Source organism: Cynocephalus volans, chromosome 16 (genome assembly GCF_027409185.1).
Source record: "Cynocephalus volans isolate mCynVol1 chromosome 16, mCynVol1.pri, whole genome shotgun sequence".
Taxonomy (NCBI): Eukaryota; Metazoa; Chordata; class Mammalia; order Dermoptera; family Cynocephalidae; genus Cynocephalus; species Cynocephalus volans.
In genome coordinates, this window is record NC_084475.1 from 9,887,099 (window position 1) to 9,907,074 (window position 19,976).

The 19,976-nt window shown below is 38.6% G+C and overlaps 1 protein-coding gene across 2 annotated transcripts; it reads left to right on the plus strand.

Moving 5' to 3' along the window:
* The first annotated feature begins 1,151 nt into the window (after window positions 1–1,151).
* Window positions 1,152–19,742, plus strand: PRKAR1A (protein kinase cAMP-dependent type I regulatory subunit alpha). Of its 2 annotated transcripts, none has more exons than XM_063081072.1 (11): window positions 1,152–1,230; window positions 4,455–4,637; window positions 9,468–9,638; window positions 10,463–10,554; window positions 10,766–10,827; window positions 11,839–11,885; window positions 13,046–13,204; window positions 14,555–14,615; window positions 15,775–15,896; window positions 16,864–16,945; window positions 17,278–19,742. In XM_063081072.1, the coding sequence occupies exons 2-11, from the start codon at window positions 4,461–4,463 to the stop codon at window positions 17,448–17,450; spliced, it is 1,146 nt and encodes a 381-aa protein (XP_062937142.1). In that variant the 5' UTR covers window positions 1,152–1,230; window positions 4,455–4,460; the 3' UTR covers window positions 17,451–19,742. The 2 variants fall into 2 exon arrangements, with proteins under 2 accessions (XP_062937142.1, XP_062937141.1); XM_063081071.1 differs by lacking the exon at window positions 1,152–1,230 and adding an exon at window positions 1,496–1,620.
* Window positions 19,743–19,976: the final 234 nt, after the last annotated feature.

Consider the following 19,976-nt stretch of genomic DNA (forward strand, 5'->3'; position numbering starts at 1 on the left):
TCCCCCATTCCGCTCATCCCTGGAGAAAGGCCAACGGTCAACTTGTGGGGGGTCGATGAGAGAAGAAACTTCCATCCTACATCCCCGCCGTAGGCCTAATCAGCCCTTCTGATATTGCCTGTGCTTCCCCTGACTATCAGCAAGCAGGGGACAACCATAACTAAATAAAAGAAATAGTCTGATGAGCAGGACCCTTATCACAGCCTGGTGGATTTAGGGGAGCAGCTGGTCTCCCAGGGCAACGCTGTTCAACAGAAACATAACTGGAGCTGTGTACGTAATATAAAAATTTCTAATAGCTACATTAAAAAAGTAAAAAAAAAAAAAAGGTGAAATTAATTTTCATAATATTTAACCTAATATATCCAAACTATTATCATTTCGATCTGGAAATAATGTAAAAATTACTGAGATATTTTGCTTTCTCTTTGTCTTAAGTGTTAAATCCATGACGTATTTCACAGACGATGCCACTACAACAGCTCCCAGCCAGACACCTGGATACGTGTCCTCGAAGATCCTTCTTTATTCGTTTAAAGTCTTTATATGTCTAAAACTGTCCCCTGTCTCCCCTACCCTCCCTCACAGGCAGATACACTGATGGAAAAAGAAAATGGCTGAAGGAGTAAAGAAGTCGCTTTCTCTCGAATCTCCCGATGAGCGCAGGTTTTTCGGGCTGTGGTCACAGAGCGTGACAATCTGCGCGCTCTGCGCTTCTCGGGGGGTCGGACGTGACGACGGCGGGGATGCGTTTCAGGTTCTGAAGGACTCAGGCCTCTTGTGGACCCTGACAAAGTCCTTTCCTGTGCCTTGTGCCCAGAGGGACGTTGGGGCCTCGAGTGACGACAGCATCCCGCGGAGGGGAGAGCAGCCCGGCCGGCCAGATGGAGACCCGGCAGGGCTCGGGTTTCCTGGACCGGACGGCGGGCCCGAGCCGGGAGCCCCTTGCGGCGCGGCCCGCCGTGCGCATCCCGGCATCCGCCCGCGCTGGCTCCGCGGCGCAGCGGCTGCCGATCCGCCGAGGCCGCCGTCTCCTCGGGGTCTGGACACGGCAGGAATCGCCCCGCCCCGGCCCGGCGTCCTCCCCCGGCGGGGGCCGCGGGGCGGAGTCGCCCACCTGTCGGCCGAGACGCCCCACGTGGGTCGGCGGGCGAGGGGCGGGGGTGGAGGGTGGAGGAGAGAGGAGCCGAGAGCAGAAGAGAGGGGACCCGAAACAGCCGAGAGGGACAGGTAAGGAGGGCAGGTGGACAGGAGGAGGCGAGAACCGGGCTAGAGGGAGTGGGGAGAGGGGAAGAGGCGGGAGTGAGGAAAGGGCTGCGGATAAGGATGAAGTAAGACGTTAGTAAAGGCAGGAGGAGGACGGTTCCAGCATGGAGAGGGGCGGGGGCAGAACGGGAGCCGCGGCGCCTTTAAGGTTGCCAAAGCGACGACTCTGGCCAGAGCGAGGCGCATTGACGTCAGCAGCCGGGCGCTGATTGGCTGCAGCCGGGTCGTTTCCGGTGGAGCCGCCGCCGAGCAGCTATCGCAGAGCGCAGCTGGGCTGGGAGCACAGCGCTGAGCGAGCTAGACACGCCGCAGCCTCGCACCCGCAGCCCCGTGCTCACCGCCGCCCGTCCCCAGGTGAGTGGGGTCGGCCAGGGGCCCCGGCGCGGTGAGCTGCGAGGCGCAGCCGCCCATCGGGGGGCTCTGGACCGATCCAAGATGGCGTCACGGGGAGCGACCTGCAGGGGGACGGCCGCACCCCCTGCCTCCGCGCTTCCCGGAGGGCACCTTTCCGCAAGCCCCGGGCCCCGGGCCGCGCCCCCTTGCTCCGAGGCTGCGGCCCCGAGCCCGTCGGGGCGTCTGCTCCGGTGCGGGGCTCCCCGGCCGCCCCGCCTCCGCTCCCCTCCCCCCGCCTGCGCTCCCGGCTCGCGGCACTCGGTCCCCGGCCCTCCGCGGCTCGCCCCGGCCGCCTTCGCCCCCGCGCGCCGCGTCCTCCTCGCTACCCTCCCCCATTTCCTGAAGGACACAGCTCGGTTTTCCTGGAATCCGCCATCGCTGCACCCGCCGGTTCTGGCTGGTCTTGACACCGGGCAGCTCTTTTCCTCTGCATTGTCTCGTCCTTGTGATTTTCAGCAGTGGCTTCTGTCTCCTCCCGCTGTGATCTTAGGCTGGCCCCGAAATTGCCTTTTGTCCCCTCCCACCTCCCTGCTTTTCCCGATTTTTTCCCCTGTGGCCGCCTCGTCACCATCGTGGCCTTCCGACTAGAGTAGGATGCGGGGTCAGCTTTCCTCCTTCATTTTGTGGTTATGACCGTGGCCTCAGTGAAGGGCACGATCCTGTCTGTTCTCGAAAACGCGCGGTATCTGTTAACCCCTCCAGCTCAGGGCATGTGTGGTGCCAGCCAGTTTTTTACTTGAGAGAGAGGAAAGCGACACTTCCTCAGGATGACCCCAAGGAAGTGTGTTTCATTAGGCAGGGGTTAAGGGGCTGCGGTCTGAGTCAGGAACAGTTTCTCAAGGTGTTTCAAATATTTCCTTGAGTGTAATCCTTTTGAAACACATCTTTACTACGACTCAATAAATAAAAGAATAGGAGTGTTTTCTTATGAATAGAGGCAATGCAATGAAAGTTTTATGAAAGTACAGGAGTTAAGTAATTTTTTTTTGTGAGGGGGAGCTAACTTGTTGGGCTCTTACAAATAAGTACAGATAGAGAACCCAGGTATATTGGATTAAAAATGTTAAGACCCTGAAATTTCGTTATTGGGGGTTCACATGGTAACTACGTTAATCTTGGGGCATTTTTGTTGTTATACTACCTTTTTACCAGTGTTGCCTTTTTAGTCTTTGTTGTACATTAATTTGTTTAAAACAGACAAAAAAAAAAAAAAAATCAGCTTCACCTCTTAGGCCCAACTGTCTCATCTCTATCAGCCACAGATCGGTTGAATACATGTATTGATATGCCCGAAATACAACTAAATGTTTTGAAGCCTGAAAGATCTGACTTACTGTTCTTATTTGCCTTCAATTGTTATTTAAAATGCAGAAGATTCTACTGAAGTGGAGTTTCAGTTCATTTGATTGCCTGGCCTGGAAAAGTGGCTGGTATAAATCTATCCTAAAGTAAATGAGATTTATTATTATTATTATTATTTTTTAATAACGTGTCTGAGGTAGCAACATGGTTCTTTTTCCATGGCTTTCAATTTATGTGCTTGTCATGTTGTCATGGAGTCACAAACTTTTTCATGGTCTGTTAATTAGTTTACTTGTTATTGACCTTTACCATGAAAGTTGTCTAAACAAAATGAGTAACAGTGTAGCACTTTAGGATAGCATTTTAATGTGGTATTTCTTTCTGTCTCGTTTTAGATTTAGTTTGGTCTTGGTGGTTTTGTGTGCATTATAATTGGAAAAGTCTGATTAGTATTGAATTCATTTGCAGAGTGGAGGGGAGCACACTCTTATCTTCTAATCTTAATTGGTTAGTAATTAGGAGTTGGAAGGAAAACTGTGTGTGACCCGTTGTTAGATTACTAAGCTCTTAATTTCAGGGTGAGGTTGGCTGCTCCTTATTATACCCCTATATCTCTATTTATTTTACTTCACATTAACATAGTCAATATAGTTTGAACCCTATAAAATCCATTATGTGCAATTTATCTGTTGAATCTTCATGGGAGTTTGAAATTTATGTATTTTAACGTTTTCCTGTCCAGATGAAGAATATGTTTTGACAGTTTTTCTTTCCAAATATTTTAGTTTACTTGGTAAGTATTTTGTCCCCCTACTAACAATTTTCCTTCTTTTACCACTGGTAAGTGTGTTGTTATTTAGGGCTGGAATCTGGTAAAGGATTCTGGAATAAAAAGCTGCTTTTAAAACTCATCTGGGGTTCCTTTTGTGCTTTTAAAAATTTTGATTACAGTAGTGGTTGGCTAATCAGATCCTTTGCTTCAGTGGTTTGCTATGTGCCAGAAGGACAGTTCCATGTGATAGGAGTTACATATAGGGAATGTCAGACGTTCTTTTTTGTGCATACTTGCTTTCACTTAGAGCTGACTTGTGTGCCTTTGTGATTTTCTGTCCTGTTTACCATTTACACACTTCCCACGTCATCATGATTTCTTTTGCAAGGGAGGACTGAATGAAATTCCCGTAAGGGCCTGACTCCTCAGCCGCCGGCCTCTGCAGGGGATATTGGCTCATACTTCCTCCCAGGAGCTGAGGTTATTGCCTCTCAGTGTTGCCTCCCAGATCCTGCAGCAGGAACTGAATGAAATTCTTGTTTGGAAGAATGCTAGTTCCGTACATATTTTATTACCTAGTCCCCACTGTTTGAAAACATGATCTACTTAGTGAGAAAAAAAGTCCCTATGAATCAGTTGCCTAATGAATTTAGTAAGTTAAAGGCCAAATTGTCAGTTGTGCTTTATAAAAGTTTACACAAACGTATGTTTTCTCACACAGAGAACCATGGCGTCTGGCAGCACTGCCGCCAGTGAGGAGGAGCGCAGCCTCCGGGAATGTGAGCTCTATGTCCAGAAGCATAACATTCAGGCACTGCTCAAGGATTCTATCGTGCAGTTGTGCACTGCTCGGCCTGAGAGACCCATGGCATTCCTCAGGGAATACTTTGAGAGGTTGGAGAAGGTAAATATAAACGAGGGGAGAGGATGGATGACCCTGACAGTTGTTTATTTAATGCGGTTGCTAAGTTGTATCTTTTGGAAGAAAAGGATTTCTGAATAAATGAGTCTAAAACAGAGCATCCGTAGTAATTTTAAAATTTTTAATCAGTAGAATTTATCAGAAAATGAATCTGTATGCTAAGTTAATTTGGCTAACAAAGGGTTTCCAAACATAGTTCCTTGTAACTGTTTTAATTAGTATGTAAAACTAACATAAAACTGGTAGTACAGCAGTTGTATGAAATGAGAAAATTCTGCAGTACTTGAAAGCAGTTAATGCTTTTTCCTTCTTCACCAAAGCAAGTAAGCTTAATAAACCTATCCTACCTTTAAAAACTAGTGTAATGAAACATTTGAATCTAGTTTGTGACTGATATATCAGTAATTCTGAATTACTGAAGTCCATTTTACTGTAGAGTATATCTCAGGTGAATTGACTATAGGGTGAAGATATCAAGATGGATGGTGCTCAGAATTTTACTCAGGACTTGCTTCCCTTTGAAAAAAAATTAATCCAGTTTTTATTCTTTGTTCATCTCCTTGTCAGTCTGACCTACATATATGGTGTATGCTTTTCTAAGCAAAATGATAATTTTGCATCAAGGACAATGCTTCATTCAGTTCACTTCCCTGAAGAAGTGATGAGTGAAAAAAATCTGGATCACCAAGTGTTTTGAGTAGTTTGATACGCTTCTGTAAATCAGCAGGATAAATTTACAGGTTTTCTTGTGCGTATTGAAATTTTGAGGGGTTCATAATGATTATGAACCAATTGGGGGATATTGTTTTGGTGTATATATGATCATTAATTATCTAATAGCATAATAGAAATGTTCACGTTATTTCCTGTTGGTTTGGACAGTGTCTTAATCAGAAAAAAATTATCAGTAAAACAATCTATGCTAAACTTTAAAAAATGTTTGTGTAGTACATAGTTCAGTGATCAGGTATTTTTCTACTGTGTTCTTGAAAAACTGTTAAGATTGGTATTTAGTACCATGATTAGAGTAATTAAAAACAAAATCAAACCAGTCCCTATGAATGTAGCCTTGCTGTCTGGGAACTGTAGTAGAAATTCTGGCTTTCTCTTATTAAAGCAATTTCCAAATAAAGGAAGTACTATAGAGCAGGCATGGATATTCCCTGTTTTGAAATCATGTGCGTTCCTGGAGATCTGGTTCTGAAATGGGTCACTGTAAGGTGATCCCTCTTCTTTGGACATCAATAGAAACCTTAAATATAAGGGGATTAAGCTGGTGAGACATTAAGTGGGTGTCTTTTTATAGGGAGTGTTGAATGTGGTGCTAGTTTCAGAGCATGTACTTACCACAGCAATGTTTAAGGACTAATCAAGGTGGAAAGCAAGAAATAATTGTTAAAGTAGTTTATTTGTGGATGGGATTTTTAGATTTAATGTGTTTCTTTACCTCTTAAAGTCACAGCTCAACAGACTTTTACCTGTAACTCAAGGGTCTTTGTTCACTTGTAGATATTCATTTAGCCAGGGTTGAATGTAGATACCTGGGTTTTCATGTAACTAGATTTTCAGCTTTTTAACAGGTTATTGTTCTGTATATTAGGTGTTAATTTGTGTGTCTGAAAATACACAGTCACAGTCTTATCACCTCCTTCCTCATTACTCACAGGTTATGTTTCTGGTATCTTCAACTACTCCATAAGAAATGCATCACATTCACAGCTGGTCCATTGAAAGCTTCTGCATTTTAATTCAGGCCATCTTCTGGAATTTGAGTCCTCTTTTATGCATATATGTATTAGAGCCTAACCTGTCTGATAGATAAGAGGAATTATACATAATAGCTACAACCTTTGAGTGCATCCTGTGTGCCAGGTACTATGTGAAGCACTTCCCGTACTTACGTATTCATTATTTCAAATGTGTGAGGTAGGTGATTATCACCATTTTACAGAGGCAGCAGGTAAAGCCAAGAGAAATTAAGTAACTTGGCTGTGGTCACAGAGTCTAGTAGTTAGCTTTTACTGTAACAACGTATAATCCCTTAATTTTAGTGGCTTACTACAGCAGATTGTATTCTTGGTCATATTCAGTTCTCTGGGCTTAGCCTGTCTTGTCTTCTTGACTCCACATGTCTTGTTCTGGGGCTGCGTGGGAGGAGCAGCCACTATAGGGCATGCTGTGCTCAAGGTAGGCAGAGCCAAGCTACAGAAGCAGGTGTAGTATGACATGTCAACTTGCATTCCATGGCCAAAGCAAGTCATATGGCCAAGCCTTAAGTCAGTGGGGTGGGAATTTTACTTCACCTGCAGGGAAGAATGGCTAGGGCATTAAGGGAACAAATAATTGTGAAACTGTATTAAGTAAAGTGGTGGTGGCAGAATTTGAACCAAAGAGTCGAGAACATAATTAACCAGTAAGTAGACAAGGAGTTTTTTGCTTTGTTTTGTTTTTATTTAAATAAGTGAAAGAGATGAAGAGGGAGGAAATTGACAGCAGAATGACAATAGCAAGAGAAAGGATATAAAAATGTATCACTGTACATATTAGAAATTGATGATGTCAGTAATGGCTTTGAGTCATCAGGATTGGATTATATTCAGATTGCTGTTTTAAAAAGACTCAGTAGAATCCATGAGACAATGTGAAAATCAAAATGCTTTGTTACTTCAAAATTATCTTAAATTCAGTTGAGTAAAATATAGTCCCAAATGAGATGTTACTTGTGAAGTTTTTATGAAATGCCAATGACAAATTTGGGGGTAGAATTTATGTTTTCATTTATAGTCTTTAGTTTAAAGTTGGAGGAGACTTGAGTTTTATGATTCTGGGTTAATACTAAATGGGAAAACCTTACAAGTTATTGGAATTACCAGAATGTAAATGAAATGAATTTTTTAAAAAATGTATTTTTAAAAATAGGTTCACACGTGATTCAAAATTCCGCAGGTACAGAAAGATGTAACAATAATTGGTCTCCTTCCCAGCCCGTTGCCTTTCTTGAATGCAGCCATTGTTCTAGAGATAATGTAATATATGGGCATTTACACACACATTCATATATAAAAGAGCTTCCTGTTCTTTTTCCAACACTGCACGGCTTTCCATCGTATGGATGTACTATAATTTATTTAATCATCTCTACCAATGACTGTTTTGTTGTTTGCAATATTTCACTCTTAAAAACAATATTACAACAAATAGTTTTGTATATATGTCATTTCACACATATGCATATTTTAGAATAAATTCCTGGAAGTAGAATTATTGGATTACTGATTCAAGAAGTAAATATATTTGAAATTAAGTATATACAAAAATGTTAAAAGTCATTTTTGTTTGTTTTTCTCATGTTTTTTCTTAATTGAAAATCAGAAAATCCAGAGAAATGAGAAAAATAATGATAATTCTTTACTCTAGAAAAGAAGTAAAAATCAGGCATGAATAGAAATGAACGAATAGAAATGAACACTGTTAAACCTTGATGATTATCCTTCTAAACTTTTCATGCTGCATATATGAGAGCACTTCACAAAGTTTGTGGAAAAACAGACTTGAAAGTTCATGGACATATCTTTCCATGAACTTTTTGAAGTACCCTCATATATAGTTCTTATTTATTTTGATGCTGAAAGCAGGGCTGAGGACCATGCAGGAAAAAAAGTGGGCATCTCTTTAATTTCTTTATCAAATTTTTTTCTAAAATAATCATTAAACACTAAGTTCATTTAGAATTTGAAATATGGAGCTAGCTGGTTAGCTCAGATGGTTAGAGTGTGGTGCTGTAACACCAAGGTCAAGGGTTTGGATCCAGCCATCTGTCAAAAAAAAAAAAAATAAAAGAATTTCAAAGATGGTTTGAAAAAATAATGGAGAATGGGTCTAATGAATGAGAAAATAGAAGATAACACATTCTTATTTTTTCCTTTCTACATCAGGCATAATAACTCATTCTTTACTGTAGGACTAAGAAGAATTTCTTTTTAAGGTTCTAGACTTGAAAAAAAGAATGTTTAATAGTTCATCTCAGTTTTTATATGAATTGGCTCAATAAGAAGTAGTTTTTAAAAGCAGGTAAACTCTCTTTTTTTTGTTTTCACTTTAAGAATAAACTCTGATAAAGAATGCTTCTGGCTCTGCTGGGAGTACTGTTAGATTTGATCTTACTTAAATTCTTGGTTACCATCACATCATTTTATGGTTTGTTTATATCTGGGACCCAGGCTAGAATGTAAATTCCACAGGCTCAGGACCCTCTCCTGTTTGTTCTTATGTTCTCATTGCCTAGCATAGGATTTGGCATGACAGATCCAGAAAATGCTTATTGAATTAATGAAATAACTCACTAATCTATACATTCTTGGATCATGTTGCCGTGGTTGAATTATTATTTCTGGATAGCATTTTTGGGGGGGGTTATGGGGGGAAAAATCTCGTGCTGTCTGAAGTAGCCTCCAAAAAGCTAATTCCCAGGACTTGTCTTTCAGTCTGTTCCTGTTGTGTGAATCACAGATCATTATTATCTATACAGTATTATAATGGAAATCTAATTTTTTATTCACATGTTATGTGTCCTTGTATTGATGGCTTTTGCGTGTTAATAAAGAATAGCATCTATTAACATCTGAGACAATCTCTTCAGAGTATTTCTTTTCAAGCTTTACTCCATTTTTTTTCTCATTTGGAATTGGCCTTTTCTTCTTAACTCACATTGGTAATAAGATGAAGAGATTTGAAGTGACTGAGATGGACCACTTTGGAAGAGAGCTTTACAGGCTGAAGGGTTTCATTTTACAAACCTATCATTTCTTTCAGGAGGAGGCGAAACAGATTCAGAATCTGCAGAAAGCAGGCACCCGTACAGACTCGAGGGAAGATGAAATCTCTCCTCCTCCACCTAACCCAGTGGTTAAGGGTCGGAGGCGACGAGGTGCTATCAGTGCCGAAGTCTACACAGAGGAAGATGCTGCATCATATGTTAGAAAGGTAGTTTTGATATCTAAACATTGGGAAAATGTTTTTGGGATCCACTTGGTAGTCATATAGTCTCCTTTGATGAATACATAGCAGTATTTTGAATAATAAAATACAAAACAGTGTAGTTTTTCTGTATAGTTTTTGTAGTTTTTCTGTAGAGTTCTTGGGTACTTGAGAACAGATTTTTGTAATAGCATGTTATCAGATGAAATAACTAATGGTGATAATAACCAGTGAATAATTGCATTTTGGTGGTTTGTCATTTTTGTGCTGCTGTTTTGCAGTAGAAGTAGGTAGTACTTCTTTTTCTCTCAGATCATGGTGTCAGTTTTTGATATCCTGTAAATCATGTTGTGGCTTTTAACCTTTATCCTGTAGGCTTTATTTGTCCTAATGTACTCTTAGAGCCAGCCTGCCATTTTGAGTTATGCTATTAGCCTTAAGGGGGAACAGAATTGTCCTGGCACTTATGAAATGGCTTATGAAACCGATAGTACGTGATCACAGTTTAAAAAAATGAAATTGTTACAAAATACTTAGTTTTGCCTCAGAATAATGACCTTGGTCAAGGTGATTTTAGTTTCTTTACCTAACTGGGAACCAAGTATCAGCCTTTAAATACAGGCCTGGCTGTAGGCAAGGGGATTAGTCAGTCAATATTTGTTGAGTACCATGTGGATCAAAGATAGTACAAGTGAGTTGTGAAATATTAAACTCAAAGCAGCCTTGTGTAAATACCATAACGTGGCTTGATGTTTAATTGAAATGCAGGTTGCAGGCATGAAATGTTTCTGGTTTATGGAATTGCCATTTGACCTTCAGTTCTTTTCTAGGTTATACCAAAAGATTATAAGACAATGGCTGCTTTAGCCAAAGCCATTGAAAAGAATGTGCTGTTTTCACATCTTGATGATAATGAGAGAAGGTACGTACAGGTTTTTTCTTATACTATGTTTCCAATAAGGCTGTGGTTCCCAAGCTATTCTCATCATTGATGCAAGTTTTAAGGCTATTAATCATTGTTCACTAGGTGACAATTTTGGCTAAAAATCTGGGAGCTTTAATTCTGAGATTAATGTTTGAAATCCATGGAAGAGACATGAGAAATGTAACATAAGACCTTCTCTCTCTTGCAGTGATATTTTTGATGCTATGTTCCCAGTTTCCTTTATCGCTGGAGAGACCGTTATTCAGCAAGGTAAGGGCCACTGTTTCAGTGGCATGTGGTATTGTTATGGGAGAGGAAGCGAGGCTGGAGGATTCTTTTGGTTTTGTTTTATTGAAATTTTCTTCTTTGATTCTTCCATTTCCCTTCTGTTACACTATTGGATTTTTCTTTTTCTTTTTTTTGACCGGTAAGGGGATCGCATGGGCACGGTGTTTTCTGCACCACGCTCAGCCAGTGAGTGCACCGGCCATCCCTATATAGGATCCGAACCCGCGGCCTCAGGCGCTACCAGCACTGCACTCTCCTGAGTGAGCCACGAGGCTGGCCCTCTTTTTCTTTTTTTTAATTAAAATTCTCTGTGCTAAAGAGAACACTATCCTTAAGGGACTAATATTTCTGATACAATTTTGTTTTATAGTAACTGTTAAGGGAAATGCCTACATTTCTGTTTTGAATATTGTATGGAATTTTAGAACCATACGTCTCATATGTCTCTTATATTAATTATTAACCACTTTTAAAATGAAATTTGCAGCGAAATATCTACATTCTTCATCTCATAGCCCATCTATTTATAAGGTTCTATGCCTTCTTCAGATTTTTACCTTTTTGCCCACATGCTAACATTGATCTAATCTTTTGGATAGCTTCCCCTTTTTTTCTTATTTATTCTTAACATTTTCATGGGTCTTCATAAATCATATTTTTCCCATTTTATGGCAGTTTGATATTTTGCTATTAACTATTTGAGTTGTTTCTAGTGTTATAGGTGCCATAGCAATTAATAACTTTGTGCAGATATATGGCTTTTTTAAGTTATTTTTTCAGATGTATTTTTCACCATGAGATGACTAAAAATATTGATCAATTCTGTGACTTTTAAAATATATTGCTGGATTTTTTTTGAAAGGTTATGTTAACATATAACACACTGTCATAGCACCACTATAAAATGAGTTTATTGTTTTATATTTGGTAGTTTTCAGTTTGTTTCTTTTATTTGGAACATGCTTCTAACTTTTTTACTCTATTCTCTTTTAGGTGATGAAGGGGATAACTTCTATGTAATTGATCAAGGAGAGATGGATGTAAGATTTAATAGCAAAAATATGTTGATAATATTAAAAGTCAATGTACTGATTTTTATTGCTTCTAAGTAACAGGAATAGTGTTTCTGAAGGTCTGTTACAGCCCTTGTACTTGTATGTCAAATTCTGTCAACACCTTTTGCTAAGTATTTTTATGACACAGACTTTTTAAAGGTAATTTTTCTAGCCAGACGTGCAGTTCAGAACTCTTGCTGGCGTAGTAGGTAAGAAGTGTATGCATGCAGTGAAGTAAGACAAATGTAAGGGGGAGTCTAGACCCGGTCGTTAGCTATGAGACTTAATACAGCTTTCTTAATTCTGTAAATCTTGTTTACAAATGAAATGAGGATAATAATAGCATTAATACTAAAGGATTATTAGAAAAATTCAGTGATCTTATGCAAGTAAAATATTTAGTATTCTTTAAATGTATGTATTAGTTCATTTATGTGGCTTATAACAAAATACATGGAACTGGGTAATTTATAAAGAAATGAGGCTTATTTGGCTCATGATTCTGGGACAGCTACATCTGGCATGAGCCTCAGGTTGCTTCTACTCATGGCAGAAAGCAGGGAAGCCTGTGGGTACAAGTAGATCACATGGTGAGAGAGGAAGCAAAAGAGAGAGAAAGGGAAGGTGCCAAAAACAGCTTTTGGGGGAACTAATAGAACAAGAACTCATTCACTACACGTCCCCACTAGAGTATTAATCAATTCATGAGAGATCTGCCCCCTATGATCTAAATAGCAACCAATACTGCCACTTTGGTGATCAGATTTCAACATGAGCTCTGGGGAGACAACATATCCAAACTATCAGTGCATATGATTAGTATTAATTCTTAGTTAACCTTTTCCCCTGATCTTTAAATCAGGTAAATCCTTGACATGCTTAACATATTTAACTTATTTTCAGAAGTCAAGTATTTTGCTCTGCTGTGTACTGAAACCAACATATTTTTAAAAATGAAGTTAAGGATTCTGACCTTTTAAAAAGGTTTGAAGAGTTAGCTCAGTTGATTAGAGTGCAGTGTTATAAAACCAGTGTCAAGGGTTTGGATCCCCATACCAGCCAGCCACAAAAAAAAAAAAAAAATAGGTTTGAAGATTTTTAACATATGTTTGTTGGAAAAAACTTCTTTGTCATTTGCATTTTAGGTCTATGTCAATAGTGAATGGGCAACCAGTGTTGGGGAAGGAGGGAGCTTTGGAGAACTTGCTTTGATTTATGGAACACCTAGAGCAGCCACTGTCAAAGCAAAGACGAATGTGAAATTGTGGGGCATCGACCGAGACAGCTATAGAAGAATCCTTATGGTAAGAGGTCATGGTTTTGGAGTATGATTTACAGTTCTGGTCTATGAAACTAATGTTTGAATATTACCAAATTAAAATGAGAGTAGTTTTTACTTTTAGTGATGGAATATTTTCCATTAAGCCGACTTAGCATTCATTATGCCATTTGAGACAGTAATATTTTAGAACAAAAGTCTGACAAGAAATAATGTGGGAAACAAAATGTGGTGTATATGTAATGGTCAGTTCATGTCTGGAAATCTATCCATTTGCCGATAGGCACAACTTAACTTACCTAATCTTCCCCATCACAGCAGATACCCCGATAGGTGCTGCCTTTAAGTACGTTAAGTTATTTAGGGCCGTTCAGAAGTAATCAGCTTCCCTAAACTGTGAAAGTGGGTTATCAGTGAGCAAATGTCATGTCCCCTCTCATTCAAGGAATAAACAAAATAATAAAACCGTTGGGACATTCTGCTGATATAGTCAGACTTTTGAGAACTTGGTGTCAAGTTTATAGAGTAGCTTTGAATGTTAAGTCGCAGCAAATGGCATTGGTCATTTTGAATGGTTTTCTTAAATTTGTGCAGTGCCCATCTGACCATTTGAAAATATGCAGATGTACTTTGGAATTTTTTTGTATTTGGGATATATGTATACATACTCTGAAATGTTTCTGTACTTTGAAATGTTTCTGTATGTGGGATATATTTATATCCCAAATAAATATGGAAACATTTCAAAGTACATATACTTGTATATATTTTGTACGTATGTATGTAGGTATATATATTTGGGGAGAGGGTTAAGGCAATTTACCATGTGAAGAAAGTTTTTATAGAGGTTGGTTTGTTTTCTTCTCTCTTTCCCCCAGATATATTTAACAAACTTTTCAGATAAGACAGCTTGGTTAAGTTTGGGGCTGTGGGTGCTTCCCCCGCCCCTTTTTTTGGTTTGTACGTAGCAGCAGTTTTTTTCTTTACTTCTGTGGGAGATGGGATTGTGGTGAAGGATCTTGGGTTGGGAATATAGTCAGCTGTAGTCACTCATGTATGTTACTTGGTGGTTTCCTTGAGAGTTGATCATTTGCTTATTTCACTTTTCACTAATTGGTGTGCTATGAACCTTCTTTGGTGTTCCTTTGAGGAACAAGTTACTAAGAGCTTTTTTATAGAGCCGAAGAGGGGTTCATCATCTTGAACATGAATAAAAATTATCACAAATCAAAAAGCAACAGCAGCAAACTTTGACTTTTCTGTTCTTAAAATTTATTTGAAATTTAATATTTATTATTCCACAGCATTGTATGATAATTACAGTTTTTTGGGATATAACTGTTGTTGTTTTGTTTTTGTTTTTTTTTACTTACAGGGAAGCACACTGAGAAAACGGAAGATGTATGAGGAGTTCCTTAGTAAAGTGTCTATTTTAGGTGAGTTTTGGAAAATTGCGTGGAGAATTGTTAAATTGAAGTGTTAACGATACTTAGCAGAACCTATTGTATTTCATAAAAACCACTCTAATTATCTTATTTATTTTTTTGTTTGCTAATAGTAATGAAAACTCATGGAAGTTTCATTTGACTATGTTGAAAGTTTGACTAAATTAAAAGTAATTTTAAAGTTTTTCGAATTTGTTAGTATATGACAAACCCCTTAATTAGAAATGGTGGGACTTGGGAAAAGCTTTCTGAAAGTACAGGTGCTACTCATTCCTCCTGAAGAGACTGAAAGTGTCCTTCCAACTGGACGTTCACAGTTATTCCCTCCATGACTTTTGTCTCTGCTTCCATCACTGGGTTTATTGGTTCAGGAGAGTGAGTATTTCTAAGAGTCTTTCCTCTGTGGAAAGATTAAGTGTCATTTGCTGGTATTCTCTGAAAAAATGCCAGAAGTTTGTTGAAATTTAGAGGAAAGCAGGTTAATTGGAGATACTTCTGCGTATTTTGTTATGTGGACTTGAAGACAATGTTAGAAACCTGTTCTGGGAAAGAGAAATGGTGATTTCTGTAAGGTAACTGTCTTTTGCCATTGTTTTGTTGCAGTGCTGTGACTTTTCCCCCGCTATTTGCCCTTCCTTTGAAATGGTTACATTTGCTTAGTGCCTTGGATATTAGTTTGACTTGTGGGAACAAAAGTTATTTTCCAGCTCCTCTTGTTTCATAAATAAATTCAACCGAGGATTTAAATAGATAAGTTATTTCTTTGAACCTTTGGAATAATATGGATGGTGAAACTATTACTTTTGGGTACTGTAATTGTAGGTTTGATTTGCACTGATGGCAATCTTAGTAGTACTTAATGAGCATATTTTCTTATTCCTTTGCTGTTGGGTGTAGTTAATATAAATTAACCGTGCACCACTGCGCCATGCTTTTTGGTGAAGTAAGGCTCTAAGGGCCATCTGCAGGTAATCTGAGAAACATGCTGAGACTAGAGGTAATTGTAGACAGGTACCATGTTTAATCTGAGCCGCTACTAGAGTGTTGAACAGGCATGGCTATTTGGTTGAATCTCTTTATCCTTTATTTTTAAAAAATATTTAGCAGCATCAAATAATGTAAAGAAATTGTTTTGGTTCTTGTCTTTCAGAGTCTCTGGACAAGTGGGAACGTCTCACGGTAGCTGATGCATTGGAGCCAGTCCAGTTTGAAGATGGGCAGAAGATTGTGGTGCAGGGAGAACCAGGGGATGAGTTCTTCATTATTTTAGAGGTAAAGAACTCTGCATTTGATACTTTTAGAAGTTGTCCAACATAAGAGGAAGAAAGGGGGCTAATTCAGACTTACAGCTTTAGTTTTTAAGAATACCTGACAGTTTTATTTAAAAATTATCTTTTACTTTGAACTGCTATTATTTGGTTCTCTGCCAGGCCACTACATTTTAGATGAGTTTGAATCAATTCCAGAAGGGCTCTAGATATAACTAGCCAAATCCTGACCTACCCATATTACTCTTCACCATACAAGCCAAACAAAACTCAGTCATTTCACATAACAAACTATGATGATTCTGCATCATCCTTGTTAAAATGCAAGTGTTTGGGCTATTTGGCAAACAAGGATCAAAGGTAATTATTTAAATTTTAGAAGTTATGGTATTTTATATCTTCCCGATCTGTCAAAAGTATAGCAGGTACTCTTGCTTGCCAGGCAGATCCAAATAGCAGATTTCTATGAATGTGGCTCCATAGTCACTAAATGGTTTTATTTAAGCTAGCGGATGGGAAGACTTTTTCTGTTCAGGGACAGATGGTAAGTTAGGCTTCGTGGACCATAAAGTTTCTGTTGCATCAACTCAGTTTGGTTGTCATAGCACAAAGCAGCCATAGACAGTACCTAAATGAATGGGTGTGGTGTTCCAATAAAATTTTATTTACAAAACTGGCAGTGATCTTGGATTTGGCCCTTCGTTTATAATTCTCTAACTCAAGTCTGAAACCTTTAAGTACCTTAGCTTGAAAAGAAGCAGCTTGCTAGTAGGGCATGCCGGGTAAGTAGAAATCAAAGCTCATGTAGTGACTGACTGCAGTCACCTCTTATTATATGAACACAGATGAGTTGAAATAAGCACTGAATCCTTTTTTCCTCCTTTTTTTGCAAAGTGGCTAAAATTGCATAGGATATTTAAAATGCCACCCTGCGTTTGAGAGAGTTTAGCTTTTTGGTAATTTTATTACAGGGGTCGGCTGCTGTGCTACAACGTCGGTCAGAAAATGAAGAGTTTGTTGAAGTGGGAAGATTGGGGCCTTCTGATTATTTTGGTATGTGTGGATTTCCTCACAGTACAACAATAGTTTAAGTCATCTCTCAGCAAAATACTAGAGTCTTTATAATTTCATCTTTTCTTCACCTGAATTTTATTTTTTTAACAGCAGTCTTTATGGCTCTCAGAGAAATAGTCTGAGATTTTGAGTGTTACTCAGTTAACAGTTAAGTTACTGAATGTCTCAGTTTTTTTAAAGTGCAGATGTCGTGTGGCCTGTACTGTTATTACAGAAATAAGCATTTTTATTTCTCAGAAGTGCATCTCTTTAAGGAAGTGTTTTCCATAGAAGCTGGCCTGCTCTTACTCTTCACCTTTTCCCTTCTCCAGGTGAAATTGCACTACTGATGAATCGTCCTCGTGCTGCCACGGTGGTTGCACGTGGCCCCTTGAAGTGTGTTAAGCTGGACCGACCTAGGTTTGAACGTGTTCTTGGCCCATGCTCAGACATCCTCAAACGAAACATCCAGCAGTACAACAGTTTCGTGTCACTGTCTGTCTGAAATCTGCCTCTTGTGCCTCCCTTTTCTCCTCTCCCCAGTCCATGCTTCAGTCATGCAGACTGCTTTATTTTCCCTATTTGCAGCGCCAAGTGGCCACTGGCATCGCAGCTTTTTGTCTGTTTATATTAAAAGTTGCTTTTATTGCACCGTTTTTAATTTGGAGTATAATCTGAACGCTCATACGCAGTTAAATAAATAGAAAGAGTTCTGTGGAGACTTTGCTGTTACTGCTTCTCTTTGTGCAGTGTTAGTATTCAACCTGGGCAGTGAGTGCCATGCTTTTCAGTGAGGGCAGATCCCAGCACCAAATGAATTACCATGGAGTAATGATGTAACAGTGCAAGATTTTTTTTTTAAGTGATATAATTTTCCAGCTATAAGCATATTGTAGACTGTGGCTGTATAAGCTGTATTTCTTTCTAGAATAAATGACTTCTCATTAAGCTGTAAGGATTAGGAAAAATGGATATAGAAAAATCTTAGTGTAGTAGGAAGATATCTGCCTGTAAAGAAACTAGTTTAAGGGTGGAAAAATGCCCATTTTTGCTCATTTTCAGATGAATATGATCAGTTTTTATTTTTCCTTTTTAACCAGTTTTTGTTTGCCTGGTTTTGTTTAGATTTTGTTATATCTTGTTATTAATGTTGCCTCTCCAATTCTGAAATATTTTTAGGTGTGGCTGTCTGTACCTACCTGCCTTTTAAGTTTGAAAACAAATCAGACTACATATATTTGGTTATGATTTAACTACATCTGCCTCAGCTCACAAATTCTGATTTCACCTTTATCCAACTAGTGCCAAATATTGATCATCAGATGCTGAATTGAGAACAAGAATTTGAGGTCCATACTCTTGGTTGTTAAGTTAAAGCTTTTGGTTAATGCATCTCTTTCAGTTGACTCAAGTATAGTCTCTCAGGCTCATTTAAGATCTGATTCCATGAGATTGAATTTATTGAGAATAGGTATAGATGAAACAAATGTCATAATAGAAAAGTAAAGTGATATTGCTAAAGGAGAAATACCAGGTGGATAAAGTTCAGTGTTGGGAATTTTCCCTTACTAAATTCATTGGGGCATGAGATTTGGGAAGAAATTTTTTGCTTTGGTTTGGTCTTTTTTCCCTCCTTTTTATTTCAGCTGGAATTTCTGGTGGGTTGGGGAGTGGGGTAGGATGTGTCTCTGTTGTTTCAAATTGGTCTAAAAGGCCATCCTGCTGAAAGTCCTGCTTTCCTGTCTAGCATTTATTTCTCTGGCAAACTTTTTTTTTTTTGTTAAAGTAAACTTGTGTTTTGAGTCTTAACTGTATTTCAGTATTTTTCAGCCTTATGTGTTACATTATTCCAACGGTACCCAACAGTTTATTTTTATTATTTTTTAAACAAAATTTCACAGTTCCATAATGTAGGCACTTTTATTTTTATTGTCATTTATGTATAATGTGGGGTTATATTTGGGAGTGACTGCAAGCATTTTTCCATCTGTGTGCAACTGGCTCTGATTATTAATCCCCTCTCCTACACTTTCCCAGGAAATTAAATTGGTAGATTTTTCTCATAGCTTTGAAAAGCTTTTAGGTTGTTACTAAATTTGGAGTATAAGTCTGGGGAAGAGGCTTTATTTACATTTTAGTGTGGAATAGAAAGCCACCTTGTTACAAATTTCTTAATTCCCAAAATAATCTATATTAAACGAGGGTTTTCTGACCAGTACGTATCTTTGTGTTTAGCTTACTTTTTTATATTTAAAAAATTAAAAGTAAAAATTGTCTTATTTGATAAAGCTTGATTTGATATTTGTTTAAATGCCAAAAAATGTACTTAAATGAGTTATTTAGAATGCCATAAAATTGCACAGTTTCATATATGTGTATAATCATGTTCATGCTTATTTTGATACACATGATGCTTTCTAAACGAGTTTTCCTCTTAAATCATTTGGCTTGCTGTTTACTCCCTTTTGTAGTTTTTAATCTAAGACATTTTAAGTCTAAATTTAAAAATTATCACATTTAAAGCTTTATCTTTGTGTAATCTAAGTATATGTGAGAAATCACAGTTGGCATAATTTGTCTTAGTTGATATTCAGGGCTTTAGAAGTCATTATTTCTGGGCTTGGTAAGATAATTTATGAGATCTACTGCTCTAGAAAGTACAGATGGCCAAAGGACCATTTTGTATTGTTTCCCGGTTACCAGTCTGATTATACTGTGTGTGCTAATATACTCTTCTTTTTGTTATAGATTGTCTTAATAGTAGGTCAAGTAATAAAAAGAGATTAAATAATTTAAATTCTTAAATGAATCAGTTTTTCTTCCCTTTCTCCTTTCCTTCTCTTCTTCCTCTCTCTCTCCTCAAAAGTCTACTCTGGTGGGCAAGAATGAAAAGGGAAAGTGAATTATGGGATTGGTGTTTTGAAAGAGTAATATGTTTATTTTCAGTGCTTTCCAATTCATTTTGTCAAAGAGTGGATCTCAGAACCTTGCTTAAAGGGTAACTGAGATGTAGCAGATTTATCTACTGATT